The 20,048-nt window shown below is 41.3% G+C and overlaps 1 protein-coding gene across 4 annotated transcripts in view; it reads right to left on the bottom strand.

The window, feature by feature from the left end:
• GRHL2 (grainyhead like transcription factor 2) overlaps positions 1-20,048 on the bottom strand; it is a 167,257-nt gene that overhangs the window by 90,287 nt on the left and 56,922 nt on the right. For all 4 annotated transcript variants that reach the window (XM_007073312.3, XM_042972700.1, XM_015535561.2 and 1 more), the window contains 3 exons: positions 19,684-19,751; positions 14,355-14,748; positions 2,518-2,573 (listed from right to left, as the gene is read on the bottom strand). In XM_007073312.3, the coding sequence (XP_007073374.2) occupies positions 2,518-2,573; positions 14,355-14,748; positions 19,684-19,751 (518 nt within the window). The remainder of the gene's footprint in view (positions 1-2,517; positions 2,574-14,354; positions 14,749-19,683; positions 19,752-20,048) is intronic.

Here is a 20,048-nt window from a genome sequence, read left to right as displayed (position 1 = left end):
TCAGGAGTTTGCAAACAATGGTCCCCTGGCCAAATCTAGCTCACTGCCTATTATTGTAAATAAAGTTTTATTGGAACACGACTACATTCATTCATTTATGTCTTGTCTATGGCTACTTTCATAACAGCAGGGTTTAGTACTTGTGACATACGGTGTGCCAAATCTAAAATATTTACTATCTAACCCATTGCAGAAAAAGCTTGCAGATCGCTGCTCTAACTCATTTCCCTAATATATAAAAGCAAAATAAAATAAAAACACTGATTTTCCCAAATTTGGAGAATTTATCCATTATTTAAAGTAAACAACAGGTATGAACCACAATCTCTTTTGTTTAAGATGTCCATTCAGAAATATTTCTTTCTCCTACACTGCTGGATGGCCTATAGTGATAATCCAATAACCAATGTTTTGTGTATTTTTTTAATCATCAAAAGCTCTTCACTGGGCCTATTATTTTCTTAGCTCTTTAATTCAGTAGTCTTTGAAAAGCTGGATGTAAAAACGTGTCAAAGTTCACCTCTTAAAATGACCTACTTACAAGATTATGGGGGACCCCTACTTTCTATGTTAAACATTTCGGCAATGTTTAATTTTTTGTAAGTTTTGTAAGGGGAAAGAAATGTGAAGGGCAAAACAATATTCCTCATTTCATGATAAAAACCTTACGCTTAAACTGATAAACTAAGCAAATTCCGGAATATGTGTCTTAGAATTAGGTAGGAAATAAATCATTCAAGACAGAACCAATTTCACTGTCATTTTGCTTAGAAAAAGCAATTTCAGTACAGCCACTGAATCATAAAATTTGAGGCTTGGACAGGATATTAAGAATCACCTAGACCAGCAATTTGCAACTTGTCTAGGGCACAGACTTTGTTTTAAAAAAAAAAAAAAAAAAAAAAATGAAGAAAGCTGTGAACCCTCTCTCCAGAAAAAAAGCACATATGAACAGAAATAGTTTTGAATCTAATTTTGGGGAGTTCATGCCCCCTAAGCCTGTCTATTCATAACATAAGAAAAAAAAAAAAAAACACCTTCCTCATTTCACAGCTGAAGACAGGCTGAGAAACTTGCTCATTCCAGTGGACAACGACAGCAGCAGAAAGAGAAGACAGGTCAAGTGACTGATAGGTCAATGTTCTTTTCACCAACCAGACAGCTGACTACATGGTGATTTGGGCTTATAGCATGCAAATTATGTATGTATTTCCACATTTTAGAAGGTTATTTGGAACTCTGGTTATCTTCCCCACCATGCCCCTTCCCCTCATGAACACCACACACCCAAATTCTGACTTTGACGATCTGGGGAGACCAAATGGGGAGTCTGAGGTTGAAGCAAGATCCTGAAGGATGAGGAGGACATTAGGCGGAAACAGAGAGAACAGAAGAGAGCCACACACATAAAAGCAAAAGGGGCAAGCAATACAGTAGAGGACAAGGTTTAAAGTAAAGGGACCAGCAGATAGAGGGCTCTGACTACCTTCATGAGTAACTTGTGTTTAATTCTGTCAGAAATCACTGGTACGTTTTATAAATGGGAGAGAGATTCATTTCTTGCCCTTTTCTCCTATCTACAGACATGATCACGACCGAGGTCTTTGAACATCTGGCACCTCTACCTAGAATGTTCCTAATACTCCTTCTTTCCCTGGAAAACTCCTGCTAACAGTCCTTCAAGATGTGGCTCAAATGCCCCTTCCTGCAAGCTTTGGCCCACCCCCCACTCCTCCCGACCCGCATCACACACACAGGCCTGTAGGTCCTCTCAGCTTTCTGTTTATGTATCTCCGTGGCAGGACTCACCACTGACAATTTGTATTACAATTGTCCATCACTACACTTGTCCCCTCCAAGTCTACGGGCCTCTTGTAGGGAGAGGGTGTATCTTATCCCCATCCCTCTCGCATGGCTTGTACACAGAAGGCACCAGAGTATATGGTACCTGGTAGCTAAATACGTGCAAAGTGGAACAGAAGAAAGAAGAAAGTGCTGGCAGAAAGCTCACTTATATTTTTATAGTTCAGAACTCGAATAAGAGTAAGTTGCAAGGGACAGGACAGGTAGAATAGAATATTCGGCACTTGGCAAGTATGATGAAAGTGTAGTAAGAAAGGTCAGGCAGATCTTTACCCCTCTAGAGTGGGTAGCTGGAGGATGGTTCCATCCTTAGCCAGGATAGGAAATAAAAGCAGACCAATGAAAGAAGTAGAGAAGGAAGGAAGGAAAGAAAAAAAAAAGACAAAGAAAGAGACAAAGAGTTCCATTTATTCACATGCTGTGTTGGAGCCCATGCGTCTGAGCTTTAGAGGATCACCCAAGAGGGGATATGTAACCAAAAGAACAGAGAAAGGGTATGGGCCTCAGAATGTAGGTCAAGACTGGAAATAGCAATTTAGAAGTCATTGTAATAGAGAAAATAATTTTCTTTTAAAGGTTCAAAAGTATAACGTAGGGATACATTTCAAGTGTTAGCAGTTCATCAGTTTCTAGGGGCATCTCCCAGGAGCCTACCTTGATGCCTGGTCGTACATGTACTCCTCAGCGCCAACGGAAGCACTCCGGAATTTCTGCAAAATTTACAAGTCATCAAAATTAAAACAAATAGGTAAGTCATCATGCAAAAGAAATAAAAAGTGACAAATGTATCCAAACCGTTAAATCCTCACTTCAGAAAGGAAAGTAACACATTTTTTAGTACTGTGTTTTCAACTACAATGAAAATAGTTGCCATTTGCGCACAGAACTCACATATCACCTGCACACTGAGAATTATGCTGGACAGAAAGGGTATTTGTGCTTTGCATATTATTCACATGTCCATATTCACATGTCCACAGGTGTTGCAAAAGTGTCTGCAGGTACTGGAACCTGTTTCTTCAAACATATAAAAACATCTCTTCCATTTTCTATCACTGCCAATGCATATTCCAAAAATCATAAATTCTTTTTTTACTTACTTATTTTAAAAGGGAAGGACAGAGACAGAGAGAGAGAGAGCATGAACAGGGAAGGGGCAGGGAGAGAGACAGAGAGGCAGACACAGATTCCGAAGCAAGCTCCAGCCTCCGAGCCGTCAGCACAGAGCCCGATAAGGGGCTCGACCTCACAAACCGCAAGATCATGACCTGAGCCAAAGCTGGAAGCTTAACTGACTGAGCCACCCAGGCGTCCCAAATTCTAACATTTTAACCGGCTACCTGTATAAAATTGAGGCAAGTGCCATGTTTCCTGCATCTGCAAAATGCTTATTTACAGTGATTAGACGGATAAATGCGTTAATAGATATAAAGTACTAAGTACAGTACTCGGTACATGGTGAACTCAATATATGTGTATTAAATTCTATTCTATAGTAATCACTTGACCATATTCAGTGCCCTTCTCTAAGATCATCTTTATCACAATATTTTAAGAGTACATTTTGGAGGGAAACTCTAAAGCCTAGTATTATGCGTGAAGAAGCTTGGATCCAAGGATATCCAGTTGTTACTTAGTGCCAGCTGGAAGCACTTGGTTACATTTTAAAACCTTTTCAAAAGTAGATGTGCAAACACCCCCACTTGATCCTGAAGTGAATATAACAGGATGAAAAAGCACTTGGTTGACCACACACGCCTGCTCCTCCCAATGTGACTTTTTTCTAGTGTCTCTTTCAAAATAACAACTTTCCTGCCTCTCTTTTCTCAGCCATAAGCTTCCATTCTTTGACCACAGTTCACCAGTTTCCTTCACAGGAAAGGGTTACTCACAGTTATTTTCCAAACTTTCTTCACGATCCTTAACCACCATCTCTAGAATTCACAATTTATAAGTAAAATATACAGGATACTTCTTTTTATGTTGTCTTATAAATTCCCTGGATCCAAGAAAATGGGTTTTGCCATCAAAGTGTATTTATGTGCATCCTAGGAGCTTGTTGACTGGTTCAATAATTGTGACAAAGAATCAAAGATACAGATTTGCGTTTCTTTTGCAATCAATCAATCAATCAACAAAGCATTCAATGGGAATCTTCTGGGGCTCCACTGAAAGTTGGTTGAAGAGATGGGCAAATTCACATGAACAACAACCACAACAAATCAAAGTAAAATAGACCAAACGACTAAATGTGAAAGTCTATTTTGAATCATTCATTCATTCATTCATTCATCCATCCATCCATCCATCCATCCACCCATCCATCCATTCAGGTGTCCTGGCTGGAAAAGCAAATAATGGGCGTTGCCAGGAAAGGAAGGTCAGCAAGATGACAGGACGATTTCGTAGAAATTGTGGAGACTGTTCTAACCCATGGAAGCTAAAGAGAAGCTGGATCAACTGAAGGAATTGAGAAAAAGTAATCCAGGTGAAAGAAGACCAACATGAGTCAAGACAAAATGATGGCACAAATGTGGTGTGTACATGGGGACAAGGACACGGGCCTGATTTGATTATGAAGGGAGGACCTAAAAATCTAGGTTAAACGTTTAGTTTCTCGGGCAACCAGCCATATTTTAAGTACTAAATTGCCATATGTGGCTAGTAGCTACCATATTGGAGCGAATACAGGAAAATTTCCATCACTGTAGGAAGTTCTATTGGCCAGGGCTGATCTACGAAAAGGTATTTATACTTAGTATAGTTAAGAATTAGAAAATTTTGGAGTAGGAGGGTAGCATGATGAAAAGGGCACTTAAAAAAGGGATAGAGGAAATGCATTTCCAAGGTCTCCTTTGAAAGAATATGCAGTAACCCATAACGATACGAATACAACTAATTCTGGTGGACCAGCATTAGTAAACACAGGCCTCAGTGAATTTATTGTTCATGCCACAGAATTCTGAAACCTGAGGACAGACTAGCCTACTAAAACACATTAAACTTATAAATTCTGTGGTTCTAACCCCTCAGGTGATGTGAGAAGGTGTGATACACTACGACTGTTCAGACTCAAAGGGACTGCATGCTGACTAAAACACAGAATCTTACCCTAATAAGGCACATGTGAACAAGAACTATGAAAAAATAAAGACAGTAAACATGTTGCCAAAATGTCTAAGCTTACAACTTCATCCTTCATTATTTTATATTGTCTTTATAATTAAAAAATTAAACGTGTGGTCCACCTGGAAAACATCATAATCCCTCATGAGATGCGATCACATTGATGGGTCATTACAGCCCTACCTGATTCAGTATGGAGAGTCATACCCAAAATGTTTGGGTCATTCTGGTTACAGTTACCAAGTTTCCACAACTGTTTGGAAATCTTTTCACATAATTCGTAGAATGCCCAAAGGCAAGCAGACAGCCAACAACACCGTACTTTACTGTGATTTGATGTGTGCATCTATACATTTCTTAATCATTTGGACTGAGAAAAAGGAGAGTAACGAAGGTACAGTAACGTATATTTTAAAGACGACCCTGAAAGGACTCAAGATATCAGGCAATATTAGAATGTTACATTTAAATTTTGGATATTAGAATTCTACAATTTTTTTAGGTGGGAGGAAGGAGACGTCTGCTTACGAGTCTACTGGAAAAAGACAAATGATTCGTCAACTGTCAGAAAATCAGATACTTTCTGCCTCCGTGTCTTTGACCAGCCACCAATTTCTTAGGTCTTATCATTCATTTATTCACTTATCCACTCTTTCAATAAAGACTGAGCATCTGCTTCGTGTCAGGCAGTGTGCTAGATGCTATGGGTACCAAAGTGAGCAAAAAGAGAAGAGGTGTGTGCTCTCATGAAACTTCCGGTCTACCAGAGGAAACATATTCATTAAAAATACCATGCATTCAAAAAATCACAAACTGGTGCCAGCACTCTGGAGAAGAGCAGCAGAGTTCTAGGAGAGCACAGCGTGACTGAGAGAGTAAAAATCAGTCCCACTGACAATCGGCCTTTGTGTACTACTTCCGGTGGCACACGGACAAGACCAACAACGTTTCCAACAGAAGCCCAGAAGACAGGAACACAGCTACGAAAGTGAATCACACGTCTTCCTTCTAAGGAACTGCTGCTTTCTTAGCAAACGCATCCTCAGTCCTGCTTGGCTTATCTCATCTCCTGAACTATGGTTACCCAATTTCCAGATTGCCTCAGCGACTTCTCATATCCAGTCCAGAGCTGGCTGTCACTTCCGTAATCCCTCTTTACACTTACCCGGTATAATCCCAAACACTATGAAGACCAACTCCCAAGTCTATGTTACAGAGTTGTTCCTAAGGGTCCCCTGCTGAAGCAGGCTAAATAAATGTAACTTTGATTGCAGATGTGTTCACGGTAGTTGCTGGTAGACTTAGATACAAAGAAAACTGACTCTACTAGAAACTGAAGGAAGAGGGCAGGGAAGGATTTCCTGAGGAAACCACACAGGAGGAAGGGTGTGGGAGGTGGCAAAGAATGTTCTAGAACAGTGTTGTCCAAGAGAATTTAGTTTAAAGATGGAAGTCTTCTATATCTTCTTTGTCCAATACAGTAGCCACAAGTCACATTGAACACTTAAAATGGTAGTTAGTGGGACTGAGAAACTAAATTCTTGATTTTATTTAATTTTCATTGCCACATGTGGCTAGTGGCTATGGCATTACACGGCACACTTCTAGAACATGGAGCAGCATGCACAAAGGTCCTGGGGGAAGAGGAAGTACTTCAGGTTCACAGAACCGAATGGAGCCCACAGCAGAGAGCACAAGGGGGAAAGAGGTAGAAGACGAGGTGGGAAAGGCAGAAGAGAAGCAGAATATGCAATGCCTTGTATACTCGTTAAAGATTTATATCTCAATCTTAAAAGCGATGGGATTTAAGCGGGGAGTGACATAATCAGATAAGCATTTTGAAAACACTATCCCTGGTACAGTGTACAAAAGCAGGCAGTATTATAGGCCAGAGAAACTGACAGATTGGGCCAGCATGGTGGAAGCAGAATGGAGAAAAATGGATTTGAGAAATGTTTAGAAATATTGATAGAATTGATAATGGATTGGGGGGGGGGGCAAAATATCAAGAAATATCCTAGTTTCTTGAGAAACCAGGATGGTGGTGCTACCCACTGAGGTGGAAAACACAAGGAAAGACTACAGGTCAGATTCAGGACAGATGGAGAGTCGTACGCAGTTAGATATGAAGGTCTAGAGCAAAGAAGAGAGAGCTGGACTGGAGGAAAACATGCGAAAGCCTTTACAGATACGTGACAACTGAAGCTGCGGGCATGAAGCCAAGAGCATTTTTAAGAGGAAAGAGTGATCAAAGTATCAAATGGTGCTGCAAAGTACCAGGTGTAACAGACAAGGGCTTCCATGGCCATTGTGTTTGGGAGGTGGGAAGACGACTGCTATCAATCTGAATAACGGGTCATCCAATCACAGCAAATTTGACTACACGCAGAGAAACCGAAATCTTCCTCAAGTATAAAATGTGTATGCTAAGCGTTTTCCAAAATGTTGCTTGATGCAGAAACAAATGGATGGAATAAAAGGATAGGAATCTGATGGTACCGTATGCATTATATCAATATGTCTAAAATAAACATAGTAAAACCAAGTGCATTAGTCACAAGTGAAACTATGTCCCAATTTAGTACTTGATTCAACACTTTTAAGACTTTTATCCTTAAAAAACATTTTTTTTTTATTTGAGTGTAGTTGACACACAATGCTAAAGTAGTTTCAGGTGTCCAACATAGTGAGTGAACTTCTCTCTATATTATGCTACGGTCGCCACAAGTGTAGCTGCTATCTGTCACCACAGGCTTTTGCAGTATCATTGACTATATTCCTTACGCTGTGCCTTTTATCCCCATGGCTTATTCATTCCATAACTGGAAGCCTGTATCTCCCACTCCCCTTCACCCATTTTGCCCATCTCCCCCACTCTCCTTCCCTCTGGCAACCAACAGTTTGTTCTCTGTATTTATAGATCTAATTCTGCTTTTCGTTTGTTTATTCATTTGTTTTGTTTTTTAGATTCCAAAATGAGTGAAATCATATGGTGTTTGTCGTTCTCAGACTGACTTATTTCACTTAGCATTACACCCCCTAGGTCCATCCAGGTTGTTGCAAATGGCAAGATCCCATCTTTTTTTGTGATGGATTATTACTCCATGGTGTGTGTGTGTGTGTGCGTGTGTGTGTGTGTGTGTGTGTGTGTATACAAGATATACGTATCTTTCTCTCTTTCTTTCTTACTAAAGTATTGTTCTTTAAATGTGTGGGAGGAAATGAGCTCCTAGTTAAAATATTAATCATGCTGGGGCACCTGGGTGGCTCAGTCAGTTAAGCGTCCAACTTCGGCTCAGGCCACGTTCTCGTGGTTCATGAGTTCAAGCCCCACATTGGGCTCTGTGCTGACAGCTCAGAGACTGGAGCTTACCTCAGATTCTGTGTCTTCCTCTCCCTCTGCCCCCTCTCCTGCTCATGCTCTTTCTCTCTCTCTCTCAAAAATAAATAAACATTAAGAAAAAACTGAAAAACAATTAATCCTACTGGACAGGGCTTAGATTCAGGATAACTTCCAGTTATCAGTCCACAGATGAATATAAAATCACTAACTAACCATCGTAGATCTATTGGGTATGACAAATAATCATTCTTTGCTTTCATTTCAGGATTTCTCTGCAAACTATGTTAATTTGACAAGTAACATACCAAGGACTGAATTATGAAATACATGGTAGAAATATCTGGTGCTTGCCCATGTATATAGTTCTTCTCATTCCTAAGCACATGGCAGAACTAAACTTCTCAGCCCTCTTGCAGTTAGTTAGTTAAGACCATGTGACTGGTTCTAGCCAATGAAAGATGAACGGGAGTGATGCATGTCACTATCAGGTCATAGTATTTACAAGTCAGTCTGCAATCTTCATGATCTCACTTCCCAAGCAGGGGGGCCCAGAGGCCACATATGAAGACAGGAATGTCATAAGATGGAGGGAATCTGGATTCCTGAGTCATTAATTAGAAAGAGGTCTGCAGACATGTATCAGGATTCTTACTAATAAGAAATAAACTTTTAGTGTATTAAATCACTAAGACTGTGGTGCTCCTTTATTCATACAGGTAGATAGACTCATTTTAACTGGCACAAAATTGTAGTACAGAATAAGCAAATTCTTCTTTCCATTTTGATTCTTATTATGACTGTACATATAATTTTTCTGTAAAAACTCTTCTTTCCATGTCTTATAGACCAATAGTAAGCTTCTACAGGACAGAACTCAAAGCAGCACCAGTAGAAGTAAATATTTACCAAATGTTCTTACAAAGGGACTGCACAATAAAATAGCTAAAATCAATCCATTGAAGAACTTTTTAATGTTACCACTGTCTTAAAAAGCTCCCAGCCTCAGTTGAGCCAAACGGCTCACTTCTCTGATATCCGCCTACACACACATACACACACACACATACAGAAGAATCAGTCTCTAATAAGAAATGAAATTTGTAGGGCACCTGGCTCAGGCAATTAAGCATCTGACTCTTGATTTTGGCTTAGGTCACGATCATAATTAGTGGGCTGGAGCCCCACATCGGGGCCCTGTGCTGACAGCATGGAGCCTGCTTGGGATTCTCTCTTTCCCTCTCTGTCTCTGCCCCTCCCCGACTCACATGTGTGCTGTCTCTCAAAACAAATAAACATTTTTAAAAAATAAAATTTGCGGGGCACCTGGGTGGCTCAGTCGGTTAAGCGTCCAACTTCAGCTCAGGTCATGATCTTGCGGTTTGTGAGTTCGAGTGCCGCGTCAGGCCCTGTGCCGACAGCTCAGAGCCTGGAGCCTACTTTGGATTCTGTGTCTGCCCCTCTCTCTGCCCCTACTGTGCTCATGCTCTGTCTCTCAATAGTAAACGCTAGAAAATTTAAAAAAAAAAAAAAAGTAAACCCCTCTCTTATATGTTATGAATTTCTCAATTAGGTTATATAACATTTTTAAAAAATAAATAAAATAAAATAAAATAAAATAAAATAAAATAAAATAAAATAAAATAAAATAAAATAAAATAAAATAAAATAAAATAAAAAAATAAAATAAAATTTGCTAATTCAACAAGAGTCCCAAACATTTTAATAGTTTTCCTGAAAGAAGTACCAGATTTTAGACAAATTTTTCTTAGTGAAATTTACCTGGTGAAATTACTCACCTAATCTTAGAACCAGTTAGCAATGCCATGACTAAAGATAACAACAGATCTGACTCCATTTAATTTACATCAGATTTAAATACAATATACAATGTAAACACTGATTTCCAAGACTAGGAGGGCAGCTACGCCAAATGTCATGAGAATATTCTTCACATTGAGTTTCATGTAAGTTACTTTCTCATTCCCTTCCAAATAAAACCCGAAATACAATAGTTTCCTTTCACAAGCCTCCTTATCTACAACACAAACACAACTGATAACATACACCCCCAAACAGCATCATGGTTCTGTTGACATTGGGCCACCTCCGTGGACTCTTATGTGACTAATGGGAGATTTCCACACCCGCTGAGAAAAACCTCAGTGGCAAATTTTTAATGAAAAAGCATGTGACCGACATTCCCATGTGAAGTAAGCTGCTTTTGCTTTCCTCGCTAAAACATCCCAACTGCCTGTGGGCAAATCATAAATATTCAATAATGCCAAAAAGCTTACAAGATCCCTGTTCAGTTAAAAAAAAAAAAATGTCTGTTAACTATTTTAAGCAATATGGCCCAGGAAACTATGGAAGCTAACTTTAAGGCATTATTTTTTATTAGAAAGACATTGAAAGTTTGACTATAAAGCTACCAGAACTCAAGAAATATGGTAGCCTCTTAAGGGCAAGGGATTTATCATGTCTCACTCTGCTCTTCCCCGATTTCACACAGTACAGCAGGGACTCAGTGGTGACAGAGGGTCACCAGAGCAACTTGCCCACCTAACTCCCTATCGACACTGCAGAGAGCCAGTCCCTTTGGCTCTTCTGAAAGATAAGATACCGCTAATGACACTGACAGAGGACATGGAATTTTGAAAAAACGTTGGGGTGAGTCACTCCCTGTCTTTAGGAATGGAACCACTGAGGGTTGGAAGGCCCCACACAGGTCCTGACGCCTGGCAGCCCGTGATGAGTCCCATCTCTACCACTTACTGCAGTATGACCATGGGCATAGGCCGGCTCCCTGTGCCTCAGTTTACTCACTTGGAAAACAAAGATGACAAAAATAGTACACCCCTCATAGGCTTTGGGTGAGGATTAAATGAGCAGAGCACATAGTAAGTAGGCCCATCAAATGTTTATTATTTTCAAATATTATGATTTAGGGTGCAATCTCAGCCTCAGGTGGTGGCATTTTGTCCCAGCGGCAACTAAACGGGCAGCAGGCTGCAAGGATCTGGCACACTGCCACGACATTGACTCCTCTTTAGGAAATTAGAAACCGTCTGTTTCACCTTCTGCCACAGTCTTTTATTGTCCTGGGCAGACTGAAAAATGGGAAGCCAATGACCATCATCTCAAACACAGGGGCATGGCTCCTAAATGTTGGAAAAGCTGACCTGAACCAATAGGAAAAAAAAAAAAATGCATTCAATATCCTGGGTCAAAAATTGGAGAACTAACCCACAATTACACTCATTCTACAGAGATCCCAAGGCAACTAAATGGAGACAAGATGTCTTTTTAACAAATGGTGCTGGAACAACTGGAGAGTGATATGGAGAAAAAACAAAAATGGACCTCAACCCTTCCCTTACTCCATTACAAAAGTCACCTCAAAAATGAATGATAAACCTATATGTAAAGGTGAAACTATTAAAAACCTAGGGGAAAAAAGCAAAAGAAAATCTTTGTGACATTGGGTCATACCAAGACTTCTTAAAAAGTACATAAAAAGCATAAACTAGAAGAGAAAAAATTGATCAAGATTATATATTGTTGCTCGTTGAAAGACACGGTTAAAACAACAACAACAAAAAAGGCTACCTACCGACTGTAAAACATATAACTGATTTCACATTATTTAAGGAACTCTTAACAATTTAATTAAAAGAAGACAGGTCACTATAAGCTAACTAACTTGGATGTAAATTAAATAAATAAAAATAAAAAATAAAAAGAAGAAGACAGGTAACCCCATTTAAAAATTGGGTGAGGGGAGCCTGGGTGTTTTGGTCGGTTGGGCAGCTGGCTTCAGCTCAGGTCATGATCTCACAGTGCGGGAGTTCGAGCCCTACATGGGGCTCTGTGCTGACAGCTCAGAGCCTGGAGCCTGCTTCAGATTCTGTGTCTCCCTCTCTCTCTACCCCTCCCCTGCTCACACTCTGTCTTTCTCTCTCTGTCTCTCAAAAATAAACATTAAAAATTTTTTAAATAAAAAAAAATTGGGCAAAACATTTGAACAGACTTTTCACAAAAGAAGTTGTAAGAATGGGCAAAGAAGCACACGAATGATGTTCAACACCACTAGACATCAGAGAAAAGCAAATTCAAACCACAATGAGACATCATCACATATCCACTAAAATAGCTCATGTTAAAAAGACTGACAATACCAAATTTGGGCAAGGATGAGGAAAATGGAAACCCTCATGTACTACTGGTGAGAATGAAAATGGCATGGCCATCCTGTACAGCTGTATCTTATAAAGTTGCACATATATTTACCCCATGACCTAGCAATTCTGGTCCTGGGTATTTACCCAGGAAATGAAAGCATACGTCCACATTAAGGCATACACGTAGGGGCGCCTGGCTGGCTCAGTCGGTTGAGCGTCCGACTTCGGCTCAGGTCATGATCTCACGGTCTGTGAGTTCGAGCCCCGCGTCGGACTCTGGGCTGATGGCTCAGAGCCTGGAGCCTGCTTCGGATTCTGTGTCTCCCTCTCTCTCTGCCCCTCCCCTGCTCATACTCTGTCTCTCTCTGTCTCAAAAATAAATAAACATAAAAAAAAAAGCATACATGTGAATGTTCACAGCAGCATTACTTACTCACAATAGCCAAAACCAGAAGCAACAAAATATGTCCATTAACTGGTGAACAGATATATCGCAAACAAATTGTGATAATATGCTTACCATGGAATACTATTTAGCAAGTAAATAAACGATTAACAAAAGCAACAAAATAGAAGAATCTCAAGTGAAAGAAAAATTGAAACTATAGTGACAGAACGCAGGTTAGTGCTTGCCCAGAGCAAGAGAGAGGAGAAGGCTTCAAATACAGGGGCTCAAGAAAACTTTAAGGGTGAGGGAACTTTCCTATTGATTCTGACGTTGATTCTGATACAACTACCACAATTTTCAAGCTGGTGAATTTAATAATTTTTTTTTTGACATTTATTCATTTTTGAGAGACAAAGAGAGAGCACAAGCAGGGGAAGGGCAGAGAGAGAGGAAGACACATAATCTGAAGCAGGCTCCAGGCTCCAAGCTCAGCACAGAGCCCGACGCGGGGCTCGAACTCACAAACCGCGAGATCGTGACCTGAGATGAAGTTGGACGCTTAACCGACTGAGCCACCCAGGCAGCCCTCAAGCTGGTGAATTTAAAACAAATGAGCAAAGAACCTTGTTTCTGTAAGTTCTACAGGCACATGAAAAGAATATGTGGTCTCTACTTGTAAAGTATAAAATGTACATGCATATACACACTTGATTGCTGATAATACAAATTCTTTCTTGAGTATTCAATCATACTAGGTCTTAAAGAGTCACACTGTTTCAAAAAATGCACAGGCAACATCTTTAGCTACCTTTTGGAAGGTTACAAACTAGACGAGGTCTAGAAAATTATTAAAATACATGTGTCTGGGTGGCTTGGTAGGTTAAACATCTGACTATGGCTCAGTTTGTGATCTCAAAGTTTGTGAGTTCAAGTCCCATGCAAAGCTCTGCTTTGATGGTGCAGAACCTGCTTAGGATTCTCTCTCTGCTCCCCTCTCCCACTTATTCTCTGTCTCTCTCTCTCTCTCTCTACCTCTCTCTCTCTCTCAAAATAAAAAATCAAATGAAAACTTTAAAAAAAACTTTTTTGAGAGGAAGAGAGAACGCACGAGCAGGGGAGGGGCAGAGAGAGGGAGGGAGGAAGGGGGAGAGAGAAAAAGAGAGAGAGAGAGAGAGAGAGAGAGAGAGAGAGAATGAATGAATCTTAAGCAGAGCCCGTCTCAGGGCATGATCTCACCATGACATCGTGACCTGAACAGAAATCAAGTCAGAGGCTTAACTGACGAAGCCACCCAGGCGCCCCTAAAACCTTGTTATACAGATACAAACACATGTTTTGAAAACTCTGAACTCACAGTTTTAATTACTTGATCCCACTCCAAAAGCAAACAGAAACAAAACTAGCTGGGGGTTCTGGGTTGAGGTTCTGGCTGCTGCGGACACAGCCAGGGACTCACCTCTGCGGTTCCATCCTTGAAGCTCTCGCTGTAAGTGCTGTCGGGGGTGCTGCGCTGGTCATCCTTGAGGTAGGTGCTATGGCTGGCCATGGAGGGCACACCATACTGGGTCTGTTCAAAGATAAGCACACGTTGCTCCTCGCCATCTCCCCGGGGACAGTGCACGGGCGGGGCCATGAACACGGGTGTGAAATCTTCAGCTTTCACCACCGTGATTCCGGACACCGGGATGATGGCCGGGCTCTCGGAGATGTTTGTGCTGTACTGTTCCCGTTTCGAGTTCTCCAGGTGGTCTTGATTTAGGGAAAGGTTCACTGGAACAGTCTTTAGGACCTGCACTCGGTTTTCTCCTCCGGTCAGATTACTCTGGGCTTCACTGGTGCCAAGGCAGTTTCTGCATGTTTAAACCCCCCCACCCCCCCCCCAACATAACAGAATTAGAAAGATCACCACTTTGTGACTCCTAATAAAATAACGGGTGCCAGCAACAACAAGTGGATGTTAATGCCATTAGGGAAAAAGCTGATGGTGAACTTTACAAGGGAATGCAGTGGATCTTCGCATGACTAGAGGTAGGACAGTTGTTCCGGGAACCATGCAAATTACCCCGCCTATAAAGTGCAGTTGGGAAAAGGGGAAGAAAGAAAAAAAAAAAAAAAGTTGACCCTGAATTTAGGCAAGCCTTAGATCTAACTCTATATTTTTCTCAGGGAATACAGAAGGATGGAAGAATAACTTAAACAAAATCAAAAGGAAACAATCATACAAACAGAATGTAACACATCTTACTGACCTGGTTTCTTCAATAAGTTAGAGGCATGAAAAAAAGAAAGGAGGGTGGGTAGATTGTTCTAGAGTAAGAGATTTGAAAGGCATAACAATCAAACAGGATGAGTAGATCTTGTTTGGATCCTGATTTGAAAAGCCAAAGAGGCGTTTTGAGACAATGGGATCTTTGAGGCAATTGACTCTGGACCTCAAGTGAGGTGATTATTGAGGAAGTATTGTTCATTTAGTTACGATAATGATTTTGAGATTATGGAATAAAACGTCCTTTTTATTTAGAGATATAAATGAGAAGCAGCTAGAGATGAAATGACATGATGTCAGGAACTTATTTCAAAGACTACTGCAATAAAAAAAGAGAGAGAGAGAAAGAGAAAAGGTAGACATGGAGCAGGTGTAACCAAAAACTACCACTGCTGAGCCTGGAGAATGGGGTGGGTATTTGGGGGTTCATTATACTGTCCTCTTTATCCCTGGATATGTTTGAAAACTTTCAAAAGAAAAAGTTATAAAATAGCTTTTTTTAGGGGCACCTGGGTGGCTCAGTCAGTTGAACGTCCGTCTGGCTTCGGCTCAGGTCACGATCTCGCGGTCCGTGAGTTCGAGCCCCGTGTCGGGCTCTGTGCTGACCGCTCGGAGCCTGGAGCCTGTTTCGGATTCTGTGTCTCCCTCTCTCTCTGCTCCTCCCCCGCTCATGCTCTCTCTCTCTCTCTCTCTCTCTCAAAACTAAATAAACATTTAAAAAAATTTTTTTTAAGGTGGGGGCGGGACAAGAACTTGAAGGGGGGCAGTGGGAAGAATATATTTCACTGTTCTGTGGGCTAACCTCCTTGCAGGAAAGACAAAAGGCTATGAGAATTTATCATTAAAATATTTTCACTAAATGGAGAAACAACACGAGCTCATTGATACCCTTAGCACTGAATTACTTTTGGAGCTTCAGAGAGTGGCATCACTGGGCTTATGTAAAACAAGCTCTCTCAGATCTCAGACCTCCTGACTGGTACAAAGAGAAAGGAAAGGATTTGGAAAATTAATTCTCACCAGGCTAGGATAAAATACTTTCCACTTATACTACAGAATTCTGGGAGAGAGCAGAAGCAAAGAGAAATTCGTCAATGGAAGAGTATTGTGGATAGCACGGTGATTTTACTAGCAAAGTCCCTGTGGTCAGTAAAATTTGGGGCACCTCTCATTTATAGATTATTCTGAATGATATGGAGGGAAAAAAAAATACATATTTTGCATGGAGCCCTATCTCCAATGTCTGTGTTTTGTTTTGTTTTGTTTTTAACTAGCGTGTGTGTGTGTATGAGTGTGTGTGTGTGCTTTAAATTAGTTAGCCCACTAGTGTGGGCTAACTGGCATCTCTCATAGAGAGAGAACTATTTGAATAAAATTGCTTCTTCCCAGAATTGACCTCTCTTGGCCCCTCTGAGCTTGCCTAGCTCTCCAGCAGGACTGTGCATTTTTGGCTTTGATTTCTCAGACAAAACCTCAAAGTGAATGAAGCTTGAGGAAAGAATGGCTCCGACATGAATAAAGACACCAGAAAAATACCTAAACTTTTCTGAGTCTGTCACAGATCTGTAGAAATCATTCCAGAAAGTAATTCTTTAAAAAAATAAAATTGCAAGGCTACATTCTGGCTTTGACCTGCTTTCGTGGTCAGAGCAATACAGTGAATCTGCATATAAGACACGGTGAAATTTAGAAATTACGTTTAATCTGAGTCCAGTTAGCTAGATGATGCCAAACCCAGACCACCCGTTTATGTCAGCATTTCCTAAAACTCCATTGTTTAGAATATTGCATGGAATGTTAACAGATGGTCCTCAAAGACAGGAGTCTGTGATAAAATCAGTATTCAAAAAAAAACAAAAAAACAAAAACAAAAACTGCCATAACAAACCCAGCCTGGGTGGGTCACAAACATCATGAACACAGAAAAGGCTCCCAGGCATTCCTTCGCCTGTTTAATTATAACCCGGAATTTCCCAAACTAATTTTACCCCAGACTCTTTTGTGGAGGATTAACTAGTAATACATGTGGATAACGTCCTGTGAGTTGGATGTACAAGGGCTGGTTGGTCTACACTGATTAGCTACCAAAGCAAGTGTCCAGTTTCTACTCTTCTGGACTTTTATAAGCACACACCTACTGCCTTTGCCAATAGATTCAAAGCTAACCAACTCCTCTGCGCTTAGAGTCCATTTCAAGCTAAATTTGTTAATTCTCTAATCCACGCAAGACACACGAATCCCAAACAAGAGACACAAGTCAAAATATTTGGGGCATTCTTAGAAGCCAACACAAGCGAACTACAGAGTCGTATAAACCTATATTGTAAATAAATATAAATAAACCTATATTATGAACTATAAACCTAGCTGAACCATCGATATTACCACACGATGAGGAAATAATAGACACAGCGTCATCCTAGAATGTGTAACTGCCTCTGCAGAACAGTGGTAGTTTTAGAAGCTAGAGAACTTTAGAAAGACATCCAAAAAGTGGCTGATTATAGCAAAGTAAGAATTATCGTGAGCTACTGGCTCACCCGCAATAGAATTTAAAGTTGAACCAAATATTGCAATAGGAGGGAAAAAACGCAAGGCTACGAACGGCACATTAAATACGCTTTTTAAAAAATCTGGGTCATGCCAGACTTTCAGTTATTTTTCCAAGTACCAACTTCTATATACAGACAGTTGTAATGACACCATGCAAGCACATGGCACCTTAATTCCTGAATATGCTGCAGATCAAATGATATCCTTCCAAATTACATTCGACCTGAAGTCTACGAGGTCATAATTAGTCTACACAAGGTAGTTTTGTCTGTACCCCACTGCCAGTTTTTTTGAAGCTGCTCCACCGAAATCACAAAATAACCATGAAAATACAATGTCGTTCTAAAAGATGCTGTAACGACAAATGGTCTCTTCTGTCTATTATGATGCAGACGCAGCACATACTTTAGACATGTTTTTCCCTGACCCTTCTATGAATACTGGTATACGATTTAGCAGACTGCACCTGCTTGGCTTAATAAATACCGGCTAACGGGAGGAAAAGTCACAAGATCTGAAGAGTATCAGGCTCCTTCTCCCTGTCATCACTGCTACCAACTAGGGTCCCCAAGACAGCGTGCAGCATCAGAAGATTCCTTGAAAACTGCACACCAGATGCAGACAGCCTTAACCTTTGCTAAGGGTGTACTTTGGAGGTGATACACAGCCCAGGGCTGCTGGCTGGTGGGGTGGTTCCTGCTGCCGTTCGTGTCATAAGCAGGTCCCATCAAGGCCAAGTAAGATCTGGATATATGAGCTAGCAGGGGATTTCATTTCTCCTGACTTCATATTTCCATATGAAAAAATCACCAGGAGCACCTGGGTGGCTCAGTTGGTCGGGCAGTTGACTTTGGCTCAGGTCATGATCTCACTGTTCTTGAGTTTGAGCCCTGCATCAGGCTCTGTGCTGACAGCTCAGAGCCTGGAGCCTGCTTTGGATTGTGTGTGTGTGTGTGTGTGTGTGTGTGTGTGTGTGTGTGTGCGCGCGCGCGCGCGCGCACCCCTCCCCCACTCACTCTCTCTCTGTCTCCCAAAAAGATAAATAAATGTTAAAAAAATTTTTTTTTTTAGGAAGAAACACCAAAGGAAAAGCACTGTGGTTTCTCCCCTATTCCTCTGCAGGAAAGGGATATGTCTGATTAATGAGTTTGGGAGAAGTAGCTGAGTAAGGTGGTTCAGTCCCTTCTGGTTCCCTCTTTATGTCTGGCTCATCCCAGCCATACAGAGAGGAGTCCAGTCACCCCTGCCATACCACAGTGGCCTGTCCCTTCAGGGAGGCTTGCAGTCCTGCCTGAGACTAGGTGAGTAGACATACCTAAGTCAGGATTGACATGTTACAAGCTGCAGATTCAAAAATGGCATTCTCTGTTGGCTTAATCAGAAAGAAAACTGAATTTTTTTCCCTTTTCAATCTGTCTGTGTCTTGTGTTTCAATCGGTTCTTAATTCAGGATCGCAGGAAAAGGGGGGGGTCATATAATGATCTCCTAACATCTGTCTTGCCCCTGCCCCCTCACAGTATGTGCTGCCATGCCTGGTTCTCTACCAACCGCCTCCTGGAGTGAGAAACAGCCCAGTCTCCTTCCTCTCCCCCTCATCAAAAGCAATCTCCACAGGGCTCACTCCCTCAAGGGCTTGATCGTAATTACCCAGCCATGGGATCGATCACAAGAGCTGACCCCGGCAGTACACTATCTTGCCAGCATTTCACCTCTAACTCGGGATATCCAGGCTTCCAGGAAGGGGGTACATCAAGAGCCTGCTGATGACCCTTTGGATGCAATTTGTGGTCCCTACTGAGAGATCCAGTTTTGGTCAAGACTCTTCAAAGACAGAGAGAAGAGGCTAAACTTTTTGGTCCCATCTTCCCTTAAGAACAAAAATTATAGCTGAATACTATGGTTTTCAAAAACACCGAAAAAGAGTTATTTGGGGAGCCAGACATATCCCTTTACATAATACCATACCTTTTATCCGGCTCTTCCTGGCTGTCACTTGCTTTGCTTACAGATAGCAGCCTCTTGTCTCGAGGAACCTAGAAATATCACCAACCATCAGTGAGATTCACGTAGATGCAATTGTGACCTATGTGCAGAGCTAGAGACCAGCAGAAGCAAAGAAATGAGGTGGAATGTTCTCCGGGAAGAGGTGGCAAATTTGCTACAGGCAGGTGATGGTTAAAGGCGAGTAGCCCGAGTGGCAATGACAATGCATCAGACACACGGGGGTGATGATAAACAGAAGGCCATAATGATCATGATTCTGCTATGCACTGCTGACAGGGGCAATTCTGCCTGGACCCGACCACCGCCCAAGCCCTCCCCACCTTGGA

Source organism: Panthera tigris, chromosome F2 (assembly GCF_018350195.1).
Source record: "Panthera tigris isolate Pti1 chromosome F2, P.tigris_Pti1_mat1.1, whole genome shotgun sequence".
Classification (NCBI taxonomy): Eukaryota; Metazoa; Chordata; class Mammalia; order Carnivora; family Felidae; genus Panthera; species Panthera tigris.
The sequence above is the reverse complement of the archived record's forward strand: the minus strand, read 5'-3'. Positions and strand labels throughout refer to the sequence as shown.